Source organism: Balearica regulorum, chromosome 28 (genome assembly GCF_011004875.1).
Source record: "Balearica regulorum gibbericeps isolate bBalReg1 chromosome 28, bBalReg1.pri, whole genome shotgun sequence".
NCBI classification, from domain to species: domain Eukaryota; kingdom Metazoa; phylum Chordata; class Aves; order Gruiformes; family Gruidae; genus Balearica; species Balearica regulorum.
The window spans coordinates 1,435,723-1,453,406 of record NC_046211.1 but is presented as its reverse complement, the minus strand read 5'-3'; the positions used below and the strand labels follow the sequence as shown (position 1 = coordinate 1,453,406).

Genomic DNA, 17,684 nt, shown 5'->3' with positions numbered 1-17,684 from the left:
GGACTACATTTCCCAGCGGCCCCCGCGGCGCGGACCGGAAGTTGCTTTTCCCGCCCCCCCGCGGACTCCATTTCCCATCAGCTCCCTGCGCCGCTGCCGCCATTTCCCGGCGGCCCCCGCGACGTTGGCGGCGCCAAGATGGCGGCGGGGAGCGGCGGTTCGACGGCGCGGGAGCTGTTCGCTGAGGGGTTGCTGCAGTTTCTGCGACCGGCGGTGCGGCAGCTCGATGGACACGTCCACGCCGTCAGGTCCGGGAACGGGGAGCGGGATCAGGGAGGAAGGAAGGAAGGAAGGAAGGAGAGGCCGGGGTGCCTGAGGGAAACGGCGGGAGCGGGGCTGAGGGGGGCTGAGGAGCAGGTGCGGCGGCGGGAGCGGGGCTGAGGGGAAGGTAGCTGGGTTGGGGAGAGTTAAGGCTGCTGAGGGGGGGTGCAGGTAACCAGGGGTGTGGGGGTGAGCGTTTGGACTGGGAGGGAGTGGGGGGGGCAGCTGGGGACGCCGGTTCCTTGTTGAAGGGGAAGAGGAGCGGGTTGGGGGCGGGGGGGGGGCTGTAGGGTCGGGGTCCAGGGTTTGTGTCCTGGTCACCGAGCCGTCCCCTCCGCAGGGAGAGCCAGGTGGAGCTGCGAGAGCACATCGACAGCCTGGCCACAGGTGAGACACGGGGCAGGGGGGGGTATCTCCGCAGCGGGGTTTGCCCCACGTTCCTCGGGGGTCCGCGGTGCCCCCTGGGCCCGCTCCCACCCCCCCGCTTTCTCCCCAGAGCTGTGCCGCATCAACGAGGACCAGAAAGTGGCTCTAGATCTCGATCCCTACGTGAAGAAGCTGCTGAACGCGCGGCGCAGGGTGGTGCTGGTTAACAACATCCTGCAGAATGCCCAGGTCAGCGTGGGAACCCCAGGGGGTCGGGGTCCACGGTGTTTTGGGGGAATCCCACCCCCCTACACGCACCCCTCCTGATGGCTGCCGCTCCCCCGTGCAGGAACGGCTGCGGAGGCTGAACCACAGCGTGGCCAAGGAGACGGTGCGGAGGAAGGCCATGCTGGAGGCGGCCGGCAGCTACCCGCAGGGCTTGCCCGGCAAGTGAGGCCCCCCGCGGCAGCACCGGGCCGGATCCCCGTCGCACCCCAGCTGCGCCAACAGCCCTGTGAGCCGAGCAGGAACAGCCCTGGATGGTGACGAGGACAGAGCGAGCCGCTGGCGAGGGGAGCAGGTATCCCTGTTTGTAGCAGCGCTCTCCTAAGCGTCCGCAGCACTGGAGGGGGCGAGAAGTCCTTGGGCAGTGAGGCCGCAGCTCTTCAGCTGCGGCTGAAGGAACCGGGAGGACTCTGAATTGTATTTCTAGGTTTGTGCCGTAATAAAAGCAACCGTGTGTTGTTCGCGGGCTGGTGAGGCAGCACGAGTCTGTAACGTTGCCCTATGTTGACGTGCCCTGGGGAGGGCAGCACCAGGCAGATGCTGCCAGCAGAGATGTTGGGATTCAGCATCCCCAGGTGGGTTCCTTCAAATTCTGGACACACACACCCCCCTCGCGTTGTTAAACCGCTTTCTGTCCCCCTCCTACAATGTGTGTCTTCTACCTAAACAAAGGGGACACACTCCAAAGGGGGGGAACGCTTTAATGTGCGACTTATAAAAACCACATACAAGGGAGAGGTCTCGCACTCGCCGAGGACGGGCTCAGTCCTCGGCTCGCTTCTTCGTGTCCTTCAGCCAGCAGCACCCGCTGGGGGGGTTCCTGCTGCAGGGGGAGGGACAGGCTGCCGCGAGGGGGGGGGGGGGAGCGCTGCCCCGGGGCGCAGGCAGCCCGGTTCCCCCCCCCTGCCGCTGCCCAGAGCTGCCTCCCCCCCCAGGCAGCAGTACCGAGAGGCTTTACCTGGGCGACTCATTCCTGCGTCTCCATGCTTTCCTCCTCCTCGCCTGTAGCGGGTTCTTCCTGATTTTCTTCTTCCTCTTCTCCTTCTTTCTTCTCTGGAGGCTTCTCATAAGCTTTCTCAGAAGGTGTCACTATCACTCCATCCCACGTAGACATTTCAGAAGCCAGGTCTGCAAAAACAGGGGTTTGGGGTGACCCAGAGCAGCGGGGACGACCCCCGTCCCCAGGACGTGCAGGGGGAAGCACACACCACTGCTCTGGGGTTGGAGTCACTTCTCGTCAGAGCCCTTTGCTTTCTCCAGCAACGCGGAAAACCAGCCCTGTTACCCCCAGAGACGTTGACAGCTCGCGTGGAGGAAGCCCCAGGCGGGGGAAGCCCCACGCCTCATACCAGCCCCACTTACAGCTGGCGTCGCCCTCTTGGCCGAGGATTTTCCTGTAGCCTCCGTGAGAGAGGATCCGGACGAGCGTCTGCGCGGTGTAGCACACCATGTCCTGCGGGGACACGGAAGAGTCAGAGCCCAGGCAGGATCTGGTTCCCTCTCCCGCGGCAGATGAGGCAGCTGACCTGCTGTTCAAGGGTCATAACCGTGTGGACTCTGAAGTTTCCACTCTCGCAGGGATCGGTGATACCCACAGATCCAGGGAGGAAGAGCCCCGCGGCCAGAATCTGAAGGCAGCGCCTGCGGGATGAGACATTTTGGGTTAGAAAATAGACCGTTCCAGCACAGAAACGCAGCCAGAAAGTCTGCAATTAGCACATCTACGCGAGGAGTCTGCTTCGTCTCCGGGTCCCTTCAAGGCTGAGATGCCACCGCTTTGATTTGGAACGTTCCAAACTGAGACGGCAACAGGAATTTATACGAGCGAAGCAAAAGGCAACAGACCTGTAGGCGATGTTGAGAGCCAGGGGCTGCCTGGTGGGGTTGTTCATCACGGCGTAGTGCCCCTGAAGAGGTGACACAAAGAAAGGAGGAGTTACGAGAGCAGCTTCCCACAAGAATCTTGATCCTGCTGCAGGAGCTACAAGGAGCCGCTTTATGCCAGAACCCAGGGACGCGCAGGCGGCTAGGAGTCAGCTATGGCACGCCGTCGGCATTCCCCCTCGTGCGCTCACCAGCAGGTCCAGAATCCAGGGTGTGAGGGGCTCGAAGCCAGGGAACCGAATCCTCAGGTCTTTCAGCAGCCGGATTAAAACCTTCACCCTGGAGAAGATGGCAGGAGGGTTCGTAACGCATCTTGCGCCTTCCTGCTGCAGGAACGGGTCGCCTCCCTCTGCCCCCTGAGATTATTTCGATCTCAGCGCTGCGGTTCCTGTTTGAAGCCAAACTCACGTGGACTGCGAAGCATTCTCCTCGAACCAGCGAGCGTGTCTGATGGCAGCCAGGGCGCTTTGCAGCACTTTGATGTCCACTGAAACAAGCAGCAGAAACGCCCCTTTTTTCAACCGAAAATAAACCCCAAGGTTCACGTGCGAGGCAGAGCAAGCCAAGCTCTTACGGTGTAGTTCGGGGTCCAGCTTGCGGAGATTGGGCGGCACCGTGGTGATAAGGATCTTCACCGTCGCATCGGCCGAGCTGATCTCAAAGCCGGTTTCGTTGGTCAGCATGGTCAGGACTGGGGAGGAAGGAGAATAATTCCTCGCGGAGGAGCCGGAAGACCTTACCGGCACCCGGGAAAGACCACGGATCTCAGCAGCGGTGCCATTCCCCTTCGGACAAACCCCAAAGCTCAAGGGGAAACTCTCGCATCAGCCTACGTCCTCCTCAAGCCCGTACGACAGAGGAGAGCGTCCCACCTTCGCTGGGGTCCTGCGCCCTCAGGCTTTCCACGACTTTGTTTCCCAAGGCCGCCACAGCTTCCACTAGGGAGGAGAAGCGGAAGAGGCGGTCAGAGCGGAACCGAGCGCCGCGGTTCGGTCAGCGCCCGCGCAGCCGATACTCACGGGTGGGTAAGATTTTCAGAATCACAACCAGATCGGCCACGTTGTGCCCCGTCGTCATGGTGCCCTTCTTGTAGGAACCCACCTGACGAACCTCCTCGATTTGCTGTTTGAAAGAGCAAAGCAAAAAAAACCAAAAAAAATTAAAATTAGTGAATTTAATGCACGTGCGACATTTCTGGGAGTCACCATGAATCTTTAATCCACTTTGCCCAGGTTTCGTAGCGGGAACACCGGCATCCCTCATGCCGAATTATCTCCCCACATAGCTTTTTCTTCCCCAAGCTCATCACTTTTGGACTCACCACTTCGAATGTTCCCGGTGCTACAATTAAATTGTCGATCACGTTGTTTATTTTGGTCACCAGAGAAAGAATGGAAGCCTGAAAATTAATTGGAGAGAGGTGGCGTTACCAGTTATCCGGTATCTAGAAATAATCTCATCTTTCACAGCACAACGCAGACAGCCCTGATGCGAGATATGTAATAAACAGATAAAAGAAACGTATTTAAAAATCACTGTCGAAGAAACTCCACCTGTATTTCTACCGCAGTGCTTATTTCAGGGAGAACTAATCACTTTTTAGGCTAGTAATAATTACTCCTGGCTGTGCTCTCTGAAGGCTAGTCTGTTTTTGCGTTCTCTAACGCTGCGGTAACATCCAGCCAAAGAATTTTAAGGCAATTTTCTGCACAAAACCTGTTCAGCAGCGGTCGGAGCAAGATCCTGGTTTCTCTTCAGCAGGGCTTCACTGAAGGCAGTCTCATCGGCAGCGGGTTTTACACGTGGAAAAGCCATTTCGCACTGAAACAGGATCAGATATCAGACTGCAACGCCCAGAAAAAAACCCAGACTTTGTTTCAACCCACTCATCAACAAAATTTACTCCATTTTTTTTTATTCTCCAGCGTTCATTTCCTTCGCGATTCCCCATCGTGCTTTTTGACTTCTTGCTTTTATCATTTCATGTTATTCTAAGGGAGGCAGAGCAGCTGCCTGTCCTGCCCGTGCTCCGACAGTAACAGCAAGTCTTCCAAAACGGCAATTGCAACTACAGGGTGTGGGACAGGGCAGATCTAATTAAGAATGGGTCTATCGAGAGGGTTTTTATTAATTATATCACAGTCCCTTAAGAATAACAGCCTTTGTCTGCAGGTAGCCAGAGCCTTCCGGTTGCTATGAGGGGATTTTATAGCCACAGGGCCTGGAAGGCAAAAGTAAGTGAACTTGTCACGTGTCAGTAAAAGGCAGATGCTCGGCAGGAGGAGGAAATTATTTCCTCCTATAAAAAGGTGCTGCTGTTGGTCCTTGCAGGACCAACACGGGAAAAGAGCCCGGAGAACATCTGACAGCTATCTGAGTAACCCACGAGGTTTGTGTTACGGAGAGCTGACAGCAGGAAGGGTCTCGGCGTGTGAGGTGCCTTAAAAAGCAGAAAAACTCTCAATCTAGGCATTTGTTTTGTTGTGATTATTACTCAACTGCATCCTAGTCATCCCGTCTGACCCAAGTACTCCGAACAGAGACAGTAAGATCTATTGTGGGTTAGTTACTGAACCGACAGCGCTTTCTGTGAGCTCCTTTACTCTGGCTACGCTAAACGAAGTCAAACCATCAAAGTCAGCACGTGAGGGTTTTGGGGTTTGTTTTTTTTTTTTAAGATGCATCTTTAAACAAGGAAAAGTCCCGCAGCTGTTGCCTGCAAACAGCTCCGTAGGAGAGGGTTACTCACGACATAGAAATCAAAGGGGATGTGCGGCACAAAGGGCCGGAACCTAAAGGGGGAAAAGAAAAAAACCAAAACTTTATTCTCTGTAGAGATGTCTACCCGCTCGCCGCCGTGTTCGTCGTCACCGAACGCCCCCTCCCCATCACCGTTTCGTGGAGGATTGTTCCCGAGACGTGAGAAAGACCCTACAGAAACAGGAAAGGTTCTTCATAACCCCCCTCACGATAACTAACACCCCCCCCCCCCCCAGCCCCGGTGCGATCGGGCAGTGGCCGTTCACCGGGGGGCTTCCCCGCGCCCGCAGCGCTCCGAACCCGGCCCGCAGAGGCCGGCACCCCCCCGACCCCCTCCCCAGCTCTACGCCTCGCCGTTATCCTGCGCTACACTGCCAGCTAAAGCCCCGGTGTCTCCGCCCCGGCAGCTCGCCCCCACGGGCGGCCGCAGCCCACCCCCTAGGCCTGGCACGCTAGAGAGCCACCCTCGCTAAAGCAGAAGCCAGACTCGCCCACTGCCAGGGCCTCCCCTGGAACCAAAGCGTCCGCCACGGCCTCTGCCTCGATCGCCCCTGCGGAAGAGAGAAGGGGAACGGCGTTAGAGGAGCGGGACAGCGGGGGGAGCTCCCCTCATCCCCGCGCAAGGCCCGGGCCCTGCCTGAGGGACCCCAGCACCTCCCCACGGGCTCCGGCCTCACCCCGGGGATGCCCGGGCGTCCCGTCCCGCCCGCTGCCCACTCCGCGGGGCAGAGACCCCGGCCCGGTCCCCGGGTACCTCATGGCTCCGCCGCTCCGAACAATGAACGCCGCTGTGGAGACCGCCGCCGGGCTGCGCTACAGGAACCTCGTAACAACCCGTTCGTCTATTGGTTCCCGCCCGCCGTGAGTCCGCCCACTGGCGGTACTTTTCCGCGAATCATTGGCTCGGCCAACCATCAATCCAAGGCGGAGGTGGGAGGGGTGAAAGCGACCGGTCATGGCGCTGGCCACGCGCGCGAGCGCGCGCGGCGGGCGGCCGCTGGAGGGGGCGCGACGTTCATGAATGGAGCGGCTGGGGAGCTCAGCGCGCATGCGCACACGCGCAATTGGTACCTATAGCTCCGGTAGGGGGCTGTTTAGAAGGCAGCAGAGTGGCGCAGCGGAAGCGTGCTGGGCCCATAACCCAGAGGTCGATGGATCGAAACCATCCTCTGCTAGTGCTGGTTTTTAACCCACTCCCACGCGTGTTCTTTCCTCATTAACACCTTAATTACTTTAATTTTTGCCGCCGCTTCTGGCCCTCCATAACGCTCCTTCCAGGCGAGACTAACCTGGTGCAGCCCCGTCCGGCACGGCGGGGTACCGTACGTTGGAAGCGTCCCCGGACGGCCGGGTTCACGCGTGTCCCCGGGAGCCGCGCGTGTTCCTGCAACGCTGTGCGTGACCCGGGGTGGGAGCGCCACGCGTGTTCTCGAGGGCTGTGCACGTCCCCGGGAGCCGAGCGTGTCCCGGGGCGGGAGCGCAGCGGGTGTCCCCGGAGCCACGCGTGTCTCTGGAACCACGCGTGTCCCCCAGCGCTGTGCGTGTCCCCCGGAGCCGGGCAGCTCCCGGAGCGGCATCCGCCCTGGGTAACCTCCCCCTTCCCCCGGGGCTGCCGTGACCGGGACGCGGGGCAGGGGCTCCCACGACGGCGTGGAGAGGTACCCGAGCCCCCACGGAGCCCACTCGGGGCCGCCCGAAGCCCGGCAAGGCCGGGGGGGGGGGGGGGGTGGGGGTTCCGTGGGGACGGGATGGGGTCCGGGGCCGCGGGGTGTTCCCTTCCCCCTGATGAGTTTGTCAGTGCTCAGCCCCCCCACGGGCGACCGTGTCTATGGGAAGCGGGGGGGGGGTGGATGTCGCAGCACCCGGCTGTCAGCGGTGTCGCGGCATGTCGCGGGTACCGCTACCACCCACCACCGGCGCCATCCCACCGCCCCCGTTTCCCACGGGTGGGAATATCCACACCCACCACCGGGCGGCCCCATCCTCCAGCCCGGTCCTCGGTGGACGCCGTGGGGGCGGGAGGGAAGGAGTTAAGTTCGGTGTGGATGATAACGGCCCTTTGTGTCACGGGGGGGGGGGGGGGAGGAAGGGCTCAGCCCCGCCGCGGGGGGAAAAGCCACTCTCCGTGGGCGATGCTGGCGGTGCTGGCCGTGCTCTGCAGCGCGGTGACGGTGGCGGCGACGCCGGGGACGACCGCGCTGACTCTAGCGGTGGTGTTACCCGAACGCAACCTCACCTACCCGTGGGCTTGGCCACGAGTGGGACCGGCGGTTCGTTTAGCCGCCGCCGCCGTTAACGCCCGGCCCGATTTATTACCCGGTTTTACCCTACGATGGGTTTTCGGTAGCAGCGAGGATCGACACGGGGTTTGCTCCGAAATGGCCGCGCCGTTGGCCGCCGTCGACCTACGGCTCGCTCATCACCCCGCCGCGTTTTTGGGACCCGGTTGCGTCTACACAGCGGCGCCGGTCGCCCGCTTTACCAGCCACTGGCGGCTTCCACTCGTGACGGCGGGCGCCGAAGCCCACGGCTTCGACGATAAACGGGAGCAATTCGGTTTGACCACCCGCGCCGGTCCCAGTCACCGTAAACTGGGTGAACTGGGCGTGCAGCTCCATCGTCGTTTCAACTGGACCCGTCGGGCTTTACTGGTTTACTGGGACGAGAAGGTGGACGACCGGCCGTACTTCTTTGCCGCCGAGGGGCTGTACGTCCAGCTGCCCACCCTGCGCAACCTCACCGTCCTGGACGTCGTCTTCCGCGACGGCGGCAACTTCTCCTTCATCATCCAGGAGATCAAGCAGAAGGGACGCAGTGAGTGCCGGGGACACGCTCACGCACGCGCGCGCACACCGGTGGGGGGGGACGAGCATGCCGTGCACCGGCGTGGGGAGAGGGGCACGGGGCTGCGGGGCGGGCGGGAGTGGGGGGGGATGCTGGTGAGGCGCAGGGGTGTGCGCAGCTCCACACGAGCGTACATGGGTGTGCACGGCTCCACGTGGGTGTGACTGGCTGTGCACGGCTCTACACGGCTGTGCAAGGGTGCTCACGGCCGTACACGGGCATGCACGGCTGTGCCCGGGCGAGCACGGGTGTGTGCGGTTCTACATGAGTGTGCAGGGCTGTGTGTGGCTCTACACGGCTCTGCAGGGCTGAGCATGGGTGTGCCCGGGTGTGCACGGCTCTGCCTGGGTGTGCACAGCTCTGCCCGGGTGTGCACAGCTCTGCCCGGGTGTGCACGGCTCTGCCTGGATGTGCACGGCTCTGCCCGGATGTGCACGGCTCTGCCCGGGTGTGCACGGCTCTGCCCCGGTGCACACGGGTGTTTACAGCTCTACTCGGCCGTGCCCGGGCGTGCACAGCTCTACGCGGGTGTGCACGGCTCCGGGTGCGCACGGCTCTGCGCGGCCGTTACACGAGCGCACTGCGTGACCGTACACGCGTGTGCTGCCCCGGCCCCGCGCCCTGACCTCCCCCCACCCCACCCCGGACCCCCACCCTGCGCCGTGCCCCACCGGGAGCTGCCCCACCCGTTCCGGTGGCCTGGGCTGGCTCCGTCCCCGTCCCCGTCCCGGTCCCCGTCAGTCGGAGCCGTCCTGGGTGGCACCATGGGAGCGGGTGCTGGCACCGGGTGGGTGGCGTCCGGCCGTCCCCGGCCTCGCCATCTTGCTGCTTCGCCTCGACGGGGTGCTGTTTTGGGGTCCCACGGTCCTGGTGGGTGGCACGTTCCGGGCAGCACCCCGTGCCGAAGGGGACCGTGGCGGTGGGGTAGACGGCACCCACCGGGGTCACCACGCCGCGGGGAATCAATCTCTGTCGGCGATCTGGGCCGCAGGGAGGAGGAAACGGAGTCGGGAAAACAGGAAACCTCGGCCTGGTGCCCGCGACGCAGGGCAGAGGCGGGCAGGGCACCGGGGGGGTGGGGGGGGGCAGGCAGCGGGGTTCGGGACCCCCCCGCTCCCCGACATCCCGCTCGGCGGCACGACCCACCGCACGTCCCCTCCCGCATTGCGCGTTAACCGGTGACACACACCACCACCACCACCCCCCTGCCCCGGGACGCTGGGCTGGGGGGGTCTCGGGGTCCCCCTGGGGATGCAGCGGGGGCGTGGGGGGGGGGGGGACGGTGAGGACTCGGGGTGCCATGAAGCCGTCTCGCCCCGCGCAGTCATCTACGTGTGCTGCGCCCCGGAGACGTTGCGGGAGCTGATGCTGCAGGCGGGACGCGAGGGGCTGACCCGCGGCGACTACGCCTTCTTCTACATCGACATCTTCGGGGTCAGCCTGCAGGGCAGCCGCTTCCCCGAGCCCCAGCGGCCCTGGAAACGGGGCGACCGCCACGACGCCAGCGCCCGGCAAGCCTTCGAGGTGAGCCCCCGGCGTTCTGCACGGGCACCCGCGAACGCACGCGCGCGCGTGTGTGTGTGTCTGCGCGCGTGCACGAGCACCCACCCGCGTGTGCACGGCCCGGCGCGGGGAGCGGGACCGCGGTGGGTGCCGGAGGTGGCGGAGCAGCCCCCCCCCCCCCCCGCCCCCCCATCTCTCTCCGCTGCTGGCAGCCACCAAAGAGGAAGGAAACGAGATTAATGGCTCCGGGTCCCGGCTCCGGCGTTGCCTGGAGCAGAGACTATTAATAGGGGCGGCAGAGGGGGACCCCCAGCCCCGGGGGGGTTCAGCCGGCCCCGCTGCCAGCCCCTGTCCCCCCATCCCAGGCCGTCACCATCATCACCTACAAGGAGCCCGAGAACCCCGAGTACCGGCCCTTCCTGGCGCGGCTGAAGGAGGAGGCGCTCGCCCACTTCAACTTCTCCATGAAGGACGGCTTGGTGGGACACGGCGGGACGGAGCCGGGAAAACTGGGGGGCACGGGGCTAAGGGGGGCATGGGGGGACCTGGGGACAAGGGGACATGAGATGGAGCTGAGGGTGTGGGGGCATGGGGTGGAGCTGGGGACAAAAGGACAAGGGGGCACGGGATGGAGCTGGGGCTGCTGGGGGACAAGGGATGGAGCTGGGGACAAGGGATGGAGCTGGGGACATGGGATGGAGCTGGGGACAAGGGGATGTGGGATGGAGCTGGGGACAAGAGATGGAGCTGGGGACAAGGGATGGAGCTGGGGACATGGGTTGGAGCTGGGGACATGGGATGGAGCTGGGGAGAAGGGGATGTGGGATGGAGCTGGGGACAAGAGATGGAGCTGGGGACATGGGATGGAGCTGGGGACATGGGTTGGAGCTGGGGACAAGGGATGGAGCTGGGGACAAGGGATGGAGCTGGGGACATGGGATGGAGCTGGGGACAAGAGATGGAGCTGGGGACAAGGGATGGAGCTGGGGACATGGGACGGAGCTGGGGACAAGGGGATGTGGGATGGAGCTGGATCTGCTGGGGGACATAGGGTGGAGCTGGGGACAAGGGGACATGGGATGGAGCTGAGGACACGGGATGGAGCCAAGGCCGCTGGGGACAAGGAGCTGCAGGATGACCTGTGGCTGCTGGGAACGAGGGGACGGGGACCCCCGGCTGTGCCCCCTCCTCGAGCCACCTCGGTGCCTCCAGATGAACTTCATCGCCGCCGCCTTCCACGACGGGGTGCTGCTCTACGCCCAGGCCGTCAATGAGACGCTGGAGCGGGGTGGCTCCATCACCAACGCCTCCGCCATCACCCGCCAGATGTGGAACCGCACCTTCTACGGTGAGCCCCCTCCCCGTCCCGGCTGGGTGCTGCCTGCCAGGCGCCCACCTGCCCCACTCCCAGGATGATATTTTGGGGTGTGTCACCCCCCCCCATCCCCTCACCCTCCATCCCCAGGCGTCACCGGCTTCCTGAAGATCGACGAGAACGGGGACCGGGAGAGCGACTACTCCCTGTGGGACATGGACCCCGTGCGGGGGGACTTCCAGGTGAGCCCCGGCGCGGGGGCAGCCGGTCCCGCAGGGCGGCCGGGGGCCTCCTCCCACCCGTTTCTTGCCCCCCTCCCAAGATCGTGGCCAACTACAACGGCACCACCAAGAAGATCCAGATGGTGCCGGGACGCGAGATCCAGTGGCCGGGGAACACGGTCCCCTCCGATGTCCCCCCCTGCGGCTTCGATAACAGCGACCCGCTGTGCCGCAAAGGTGAGCGGTGTCGGCAGAGTGGGGGGGACACACACGTGAGACCCCCACCCCGGGCACCCGCCGGCCCCTCACCGTCGTCCTCTCGCTCTGCAGCCAACCTGTCCACCCTGGAGGTCCTGTCCCTCGTGGTCAGCCTGATCCTCCTGGCCATCACCATCACCTCCTTCTTCATCTACAGGTGGGGGTGCCGGGGTAGGGGAGGGTCACCCCGAGGTTGTGCTGCCGTCCCCAGAGGTGGCGGGGCCGGCGGGGGGGACGGACACACAGACATGCGGGGGTCTCATCCTGCCCTCCCGGCGCAGGAAGCTGCAGCTGGAGAAGGAGCTGGCGGCCCAGCTGTGGCGTATCCGGTGGGAGGACGTGCAGATGAGCAGCTTGGAGAAACACCTCCGGAGCGCCGGCAGCAAGCTCACCCTCTCCCTGGTGAGCACCCAGCCTGTCCCCAGCCCTGGCACGGGGACGGGGACCGGGGAGCGGGCTCACTCCATGTCCCTTTCCCCAGAGAGGCTCCAACTACGGCTCGCTGATGACCGCAGAGGGGCAGTTCCAGGTCTATGCCAAGACGGCGTATTACAAGGTATGGTATATCCACCACCCCAATGGGCACCTGCCACCTGATGGGCACCCACCACCCCGACGGGCACCCACCACCCCGATGGTGACCCATCCCCTGATGGGCACCCACCACCCCGTGTCTCCCCAGGGTAACCTCGTGGCCGTGAAGCACCTCAACCGCAAGCGCATCGAGCTGACGCGCAAGGTCTTATTCGAGCTGAAGCATGTAGGTGGACCCCGGCTCGGCGCCACGTGGCGGGATGAGGGTGCCCAGCCCGCTGTCCCCTGGGTGGGGTGGGAAGTGCCGTGATCCTGGTCCCACACCCTCCTCCCCCCTTAGATGCGGGATGTCCAAAACGAGCATCTGACCCGCTTCATCGGCGCCTGCACCGACCCCCCGAACATCTGCATCCTGACCGAGTACTGCCCGCGCGGGAGCCTCCAGGTACCGCAGGGTCCCGGCTCCTCGGCCCCGTGGGACCCTCTCCCTCCAGTGCCCATCACCCAGCGTCAGGGCTGCCCAGAGCTGCTCTGCTGCTGCCCGGGGTGGGAAGGAGCCGACCGCAGTGATACCGTCCCCCATCCCGGGACCGTCCATGGTGGGAGGACAGCAATGTGACCCTCACGTCCCCAGGACATCTTGGAGAACGAGAGCATCACACTGGACTGGATGTTCCGCTATTCCCTCACCCATGACATCGTCAAGGTAACGAGGCGGTTCCCACAGGGCGCCCGGTTCCCATGGGGGGTCCCCCAATTCCCATGGCTGGGGGACATCCGGGTCCGACCGCTCTTCGCCCTGCCAGGGGATGCAGTTCCTGCACAACGGGGTGATCGTCTCCCACGGGAACCTCAAGTCCTCCAACTGCGTGGTGGACAGTCGCTTCGTGCTGAAGATCACCGACTACGGGCTGGAGAGCTTCCGCGTGGCCCCCGACAGCGAGGACTCCCACGCGCTCTTCGCCAGTGAGCACCCTGCTCGTCCTCCCCCCAGCACCTCCCTCCCCAGAGCAACCCCTGCCCGGGGTCCCTGCCCAGCCTCAGCCCCCTCCCTGGTGCCACCAGAGAAGCTGTGGACAGCACCCGAGCTGCTGCGGACGGAGTCGCCGCCGGCCCGCGGCACGCAGAAGGGCGACGTTTACAGCTTCGGCATCATCCTGCAAGAGATCGCCCTGCGCAACGGCGTCTTCTATGTGGAGGGGCTGGATCTGAGCCCTAAAGGTGAGGGGCGAGGTGGGGTGATGGTGCCAGAGGTCTGTTGATGGGTGGTTGGCCCAGCTGATGGGTGCTTGGTTCTGCTGATGGGTGCTTGGACCTGCTGCGATGGGTTCTTGGACCTGCTGATGGTGTGTTTGGCCCCACTGTTGGGCGGTTAGACCAGCTGATGGGTGGTTGGACCTGCTGTGATGAGTTCTTGGACCAGCTAATGGGTGGCTGGCCTCGCTAACGGGTGGTTGGACCTGCTGGTGGGTGCTTGGACCTGCTGATGAGTGCTTGGACCAAACGATGGGTTGTTGGCCTCACTGATGGGTGCTTGGACCTGCTGTCATGGGTGCTTGGAACTGATGGATGGTTAGACCAGCTGTTGGGTGCTTGGCCCCACAGAGATCATCGAGCGGGTGAAGAGTGGGGAGCGCCCCATCTTCCGCCCCTCAGCCAACGTGGGGTGCCACATGGAGGAGCTGGGCCAGCTGATGCAGCACTGCTGGGCCGAGGATGTCCTGGAGCGCCCCGACTTCAACCAGATCAAGATCCAGCTCCGCAAGTTCAACAGGTACCTCCGCCTCCCCCAGCCCTGCAGGTGATGGGTGACCCCAAAAAGGGTCCCAGGGTGGGTGCTCACCCCCTGCCCGCAGGGAGAGCAGCAGCAACATCCTGGACAACCTGCTGTCGCGCATGGAGCAGTACGCCAACAACCTGGAGGAGCTGGTGGAGGAGCGAACCCAAGCCTACCTGGAGGAGAAGCGCAAGGCTGAGGCTCTCCTCTACCAGATCCTGCCCCAGTGAGCACCGGGGGGGGGCCCGGCCCTCTGTGCAGCCCCCCACTGCTGAGCACCCTTTGGGGCTGGGGGCGTTTGGAGGGGCTGGGGACCCCAAGGACCCCCATGTTGCTTGGGGCTGGGGATGCTTGGAGGAACTGGGGACCCCCCCCCCACCCCAGATTGCTGCATGGCTCAGGGACCCCAAGGAACCCCGGACGTGGTTCAGGTCTGGGGGTGTTTGGAGGGCTGGAGACCCCAAAGCCCCCTGCCATGGTACCTCAAGGGGCCAGGGATGACCCCGGGCCCCCAGCACGACTTGGGGGGGGGGGGGGGTCCTCGAAGGTACCAAGGACAACCCCGGTCCCCCAGCATGGCTCAGGGCTGGGGGGGTCCTCAGAGGGCTGGAGACCCCAAAGACCACCCCCCCCCCAAGCACGGCTGGAGGCTGGGGAGGAGTTTGGGGGCTGCGTGTACCCCCCACTGATCGCCCCCCCCCCCCCCGCCCTGCACCCCCAGCTCGGTGGCGGAGCAGCTGAAGCGGGGGGAGACGGTGCAGGCAGAAGCCTTCGACAGCGTCACCATCTACTTCAGCGACATCGTGGGCTTCACGGCGCTGTCGGCCGAGAGCACCCCCATGCAGGTGGTGACGCTGCTCAACGACCTCTACACCTGCTTCGACGCCATCATCGACAACTTCGACGTCTACAAGGTGAGGACGCGCACGCGCGCGAACGTGAACGCGCGCCACGGGTGACGCCGGACACCCACGGCGTGTCCTCGGTGGTGCGTGTGTGTTGCGTGTGTGTGCGTGTGTGTGTGTGTCCCCCTCCCACCCAGGTGGAGACGATCGGGGACGCCTACATGGTGGTGTCGGGGCTGCCGGTGCGCAACGGGAAGCTGCACGCGCGGGAGGTCGCCCGCATGGCGCTGGCGCTGCTGGACGCCGTCCGCTCCTTCCGCATCCGCCACCGGCCGCAGCAGCAGCTCAAACTGCGCATCGGCATCCACACGGGTCAGTGGGGACGGGGACACGGCACCCACGGGGGTCAGTGGGGATGGGGACGGGGACACGGCACCCACGGGGGTCAGTGGGGATGGGGACACGGCACCCACGGGGGTCAGCGGGGATGGGGACACGGCACCCATGGGGGTCAGTGGGGTTGGGGACACGGCACCCACGGGGGTCAGCGGGGATGGGGACACGGCACCCATGGGGGTCAGTGGGGATGGGGATGGGGACACGGCACCCACACGGGTCAGCGGGGATGGGGACACGGCACCCATGGGGGTCAGTGGGGATGGGGATGGGGACACGGCACCCACACGGGTCAGTGGGGACACGGACACGGCACCCACAGGGATCAGTGGGGATGGGGATGTGGCACCCACGGGGGTCAGTGGGAACAGGGATGGGGACACGGCACCCACACGGGTCAGTGGGGACGGGGACGAGGACACAGCACCCACAAGGGTCAGTGGGGTGGGGGGGACATGTCACCCCCACACACCAGCAGGGATGGGGGACACAGGGCACCCGATGGGGCGGGGGGACACCCAGCCCTCCCAGGGACCCCAGGGACAGGGCAGGGGCCAGCGGCACCCAGGGGTGAGTGGGGGTGGGAGCCCCAGTGACGGGGGGCAGGCCGGGACTCGGGGGGGCTGGGGGGGGCTCACTGGGTGTCCCCAGGACCCGTCTGCGCCGGCGTCGTGGGGCTCAAAATGCCCCGGTACTGCCTCTTCGGGGACACAGTGAACACGGCCTCGCGCATGGAGTCCAACGGGGAAGGTGAGGGGCCGGGCACCCATGGGTGCTGACTGGGGCTGTGTCTGGCTGGGCACCCATGGGTGCTGACGGGGCTGTGTCTGGCTGGGCACCCATGGGTGCTGACTGGGGCTGTGTCTGGGCCAGGCACCCATGGGTGCTGACGGGGCTGTGTCTGGGCCGGGCACCCATGGGTGCTGACGGGGCTGTGTCTGACCGGGCACCCATGGGTGCTGACGGGGCTGTGTCTGACCGGGCACCCATGGGTGCTGACTGGGGCTGTGTCTGGGCCGGGCACCCATGGGTGCTGACTGGGGCTGTGTCTGGCTGGGCACCCATGGGTGCTGACGGGGCTGTGTCTGGGCCGGGCACCCATGGGTGCTGACTGGGGCTGTGTCTGGGCCGGGCACCCGTGGGTGCTGACGGGGCTGTGTCTGGGCCGGGCACCCATGGGTGCTGACGGGGCTGCCTCCCGCCAGCCCTGAAGATCCACATCTCGGCGGTGACCAAGGCCGTGCTGGAGGAGTTCGGCTGCTTCGAGCTGGAGCTGCGGGGGGACGTGGAGATGAAGGTGAACCCCGGTGCCCCCCCGATGGCTGCCCCAGTGGGGTCCCCCCTCTGCATCCTCATCCCGCAGCCCCGCTGGGGTAATGGGGACCCCCCCTGCACCCCAACTCCTAGGGCAATGGGCCCCCCCTGCACCCCAACCCTTCAGTCAATGCCCCCCCTCGCACCCTGACCCCCCGGGGTGATGGTCACCCCCCTGCACCCCAGGGCACTGGGGACCCCCCTGCACCCCAACCCCTGGGGTAATGGTCCCCCCCCTGCACCCCAACCCTTGAGTCAATGTCCCCCCCTGCACCCTGACCCCTGGGGCAATGAGCACCCTCCTGCACCCCAACTCCCAGGGCAATGGGCCCCCCCCTGCACCCTGATTCCCGGGCCAATGGTCCCCCCCTGTGCACCCCAACCCTTGAGGCAATGCCCCCCCCTGCACCCCAACCGCCCGGCCAAAGGGCCCCCCCTGCACCCCTTGACCCCGGCCCCCCTCTCGCAGGGCAAGGGGAAGGTGAGGACGTACTGGCTGCTGGGGGAACGGGGGGGCAGCACCCGGGGCTGACCCCCCCCACACACCCCCCAGCGACACCCGGGCCCCCGGGGTTGTTCCGGCACCGCCGCCAAGGCACCCCCAAACCGGGACCCCACCAGCGGCCGGGGGGCTGCCTGTACCCCCCAACTGCACCGCGCTCCCCACGATGGACCCCGACTGCTCCGGGGGAAAGGGGGGGGACACACAGACACCCCCCCCCATCCAGTGGCCTCATCCTGCCGGGGGCACCGGCGGCCAAGCGGGGCCAAGGCCGGGGGGGGGGACGGGACACGGGGGGCCCGGGGACACCCCCGGAGCCCAGGCGGGGGGTGCCGAGAGTTTTGTAATAAAGCTGGTGTGGACGCACTCGCCGTGGGGGTCAGTGGGGTCCCCCTGCGCCCCCCCCCCCCCGGGTGTCCCCACGCACCCTGGTCCCACTGCGGCACTGGGTGGCCCCGGGGGTCCCACAGCGGCCCGGGGGGGGGGGGGGGGGGGGGGGGGGGGGGGGGAGGCCAGAGGAGCCGGGATGGGGGGGCTGTGCAAGGCGGCGGGGGGCTTGGAGGGGGGGCCGAGGTTCGCGGGTGGGGTCCGGGAGACCCCCGGGTGCGTGGCCGTGCAC

The 17,684-nt window shown here is 65.2% G+C and overlaps 3 protein-coding genes and 1 non-coding gene across 8 annotated transcripts; 3 read left to right on the top strand and 1 right to left on the bottom strand.

Moving 5' to 3' along the window:
• The first annotated feature begins 33 nt into the window (after positions 1–33).
• SNAPIN (SNAP associated protein) lies at positions 34–1,393 on the top strand. Its single transcript, XM_075736898.1, has 4 exons — positions 34–248; positions 602–648; positions 758–876; positions 977–1,393. The coding sequence occupies exons 1-4, from the start codon at positions 139–141 to the stop codon at positions 1,079–1,081; spliced, it is 381 nt and encodes a 126-aa protein (XP_075593013.1). The 5' UTR covers positions 34–138; the 3' UTR covers positions 1,082–1,393.
• Positions 1,394–1,596: 203 nt separating this feature from the next.
• On the bottom strand, positions 1,597–6,411 carry ILF2 (interleukin enhancer binding factor 2). 5 transcript variants are annotated; one of them, XM_075736895.1, is made up of 15 exons: positions 6,311–6,408; positions 6,048–6,107; positions 5,546–5,588; positions 4,513–4,617; positions 4,118–4,195; positions 3,816–3,918; positions 3,669–3,734; positions 3,371–3,487; positions 3,205–3,283; positions 2,988–3,075; positions 2,758–2,819; positions 2,439–2,553; positions 2,275–2,365; positions 1,858–2,040; positions 1,597–1,735 (listed from the first exon to the last, which is right to left on the bottom strand). In XM_075736895.1, exons 1-14 carry the CDS (start codon positions 6,313–6,315, stop codon positions 1,880–1,882), a joined length of 1,173 nt encoding a protein of 390 aa, XP_075593010.1. In that variant the 5' UTR covers positions 6,316–6,408; the 3' UTR covers positions 1,597–1,735; positions 1,858–1,879. The 5 variants fall into 5 exon arrangements, with proteins under 5 accessions (XP_075593010.1, XP_075593009.1, XP_075593011.1 ...); XM_075736894.1 differs by having other exon boundaries at positions 1,871–2,040; XM_075736896.1 differs by having other exon boundaries at positions 1,597–1,732; positions 1,871–2,040.
• A 248-nt stretch (positions 6,412–6,659) lies between these two features.
• TRNAM-CAU (transfer RNA methionine (anticodon CAU)) lies at positions 6,660–6,731 on the top strand. The gene has a single exon. It is a non-coding gene; the product is annotated as a tRNA-Met (tRNA).
• Positions 6,732–7,664: 933 nt separating this feature from the next.
• NPR1 (natriuretic peptide receptor 1) lies at positions 7,665–17,319 on the top strand. The gene is made up of 21 exons (XM_075737218.1): positions 7,665–8,370; positions 9,725–9,924; positions 10,269–10,382; positions 11,116–11,251; positions 11,369–11,460; positions 11,541–11,676; positions 11,770–11,854; positions 11,979–12,099; positions 12,179–12,253; positions 12,380–12,457; positions 12,572–12,676; positions 12,866–12,937; positions 13,038–13,197; positions 13,297–13,452; positions 13,837–14,005; positions 14,088–14,234; positions 14,730–14,922; positions 15,051–15,225; positions 15,901–15,999; positions 16,455–16,546; positions 17,033–17,319. The coding sequence occupies exons 1-21, from the start codon at positions 7,689–7,691 to the stop codon at positions 17,093–17,095; spliced, it is 3,150 nt and encodes a 1,049-aa protein (XP_075593333.1). The 5' UTR covers positions 7,665–7,688; the 3' UTR covers positions 17,096–17,319.
• Positions 17,320–17,684: the final 365 nt, after the last annotated feature.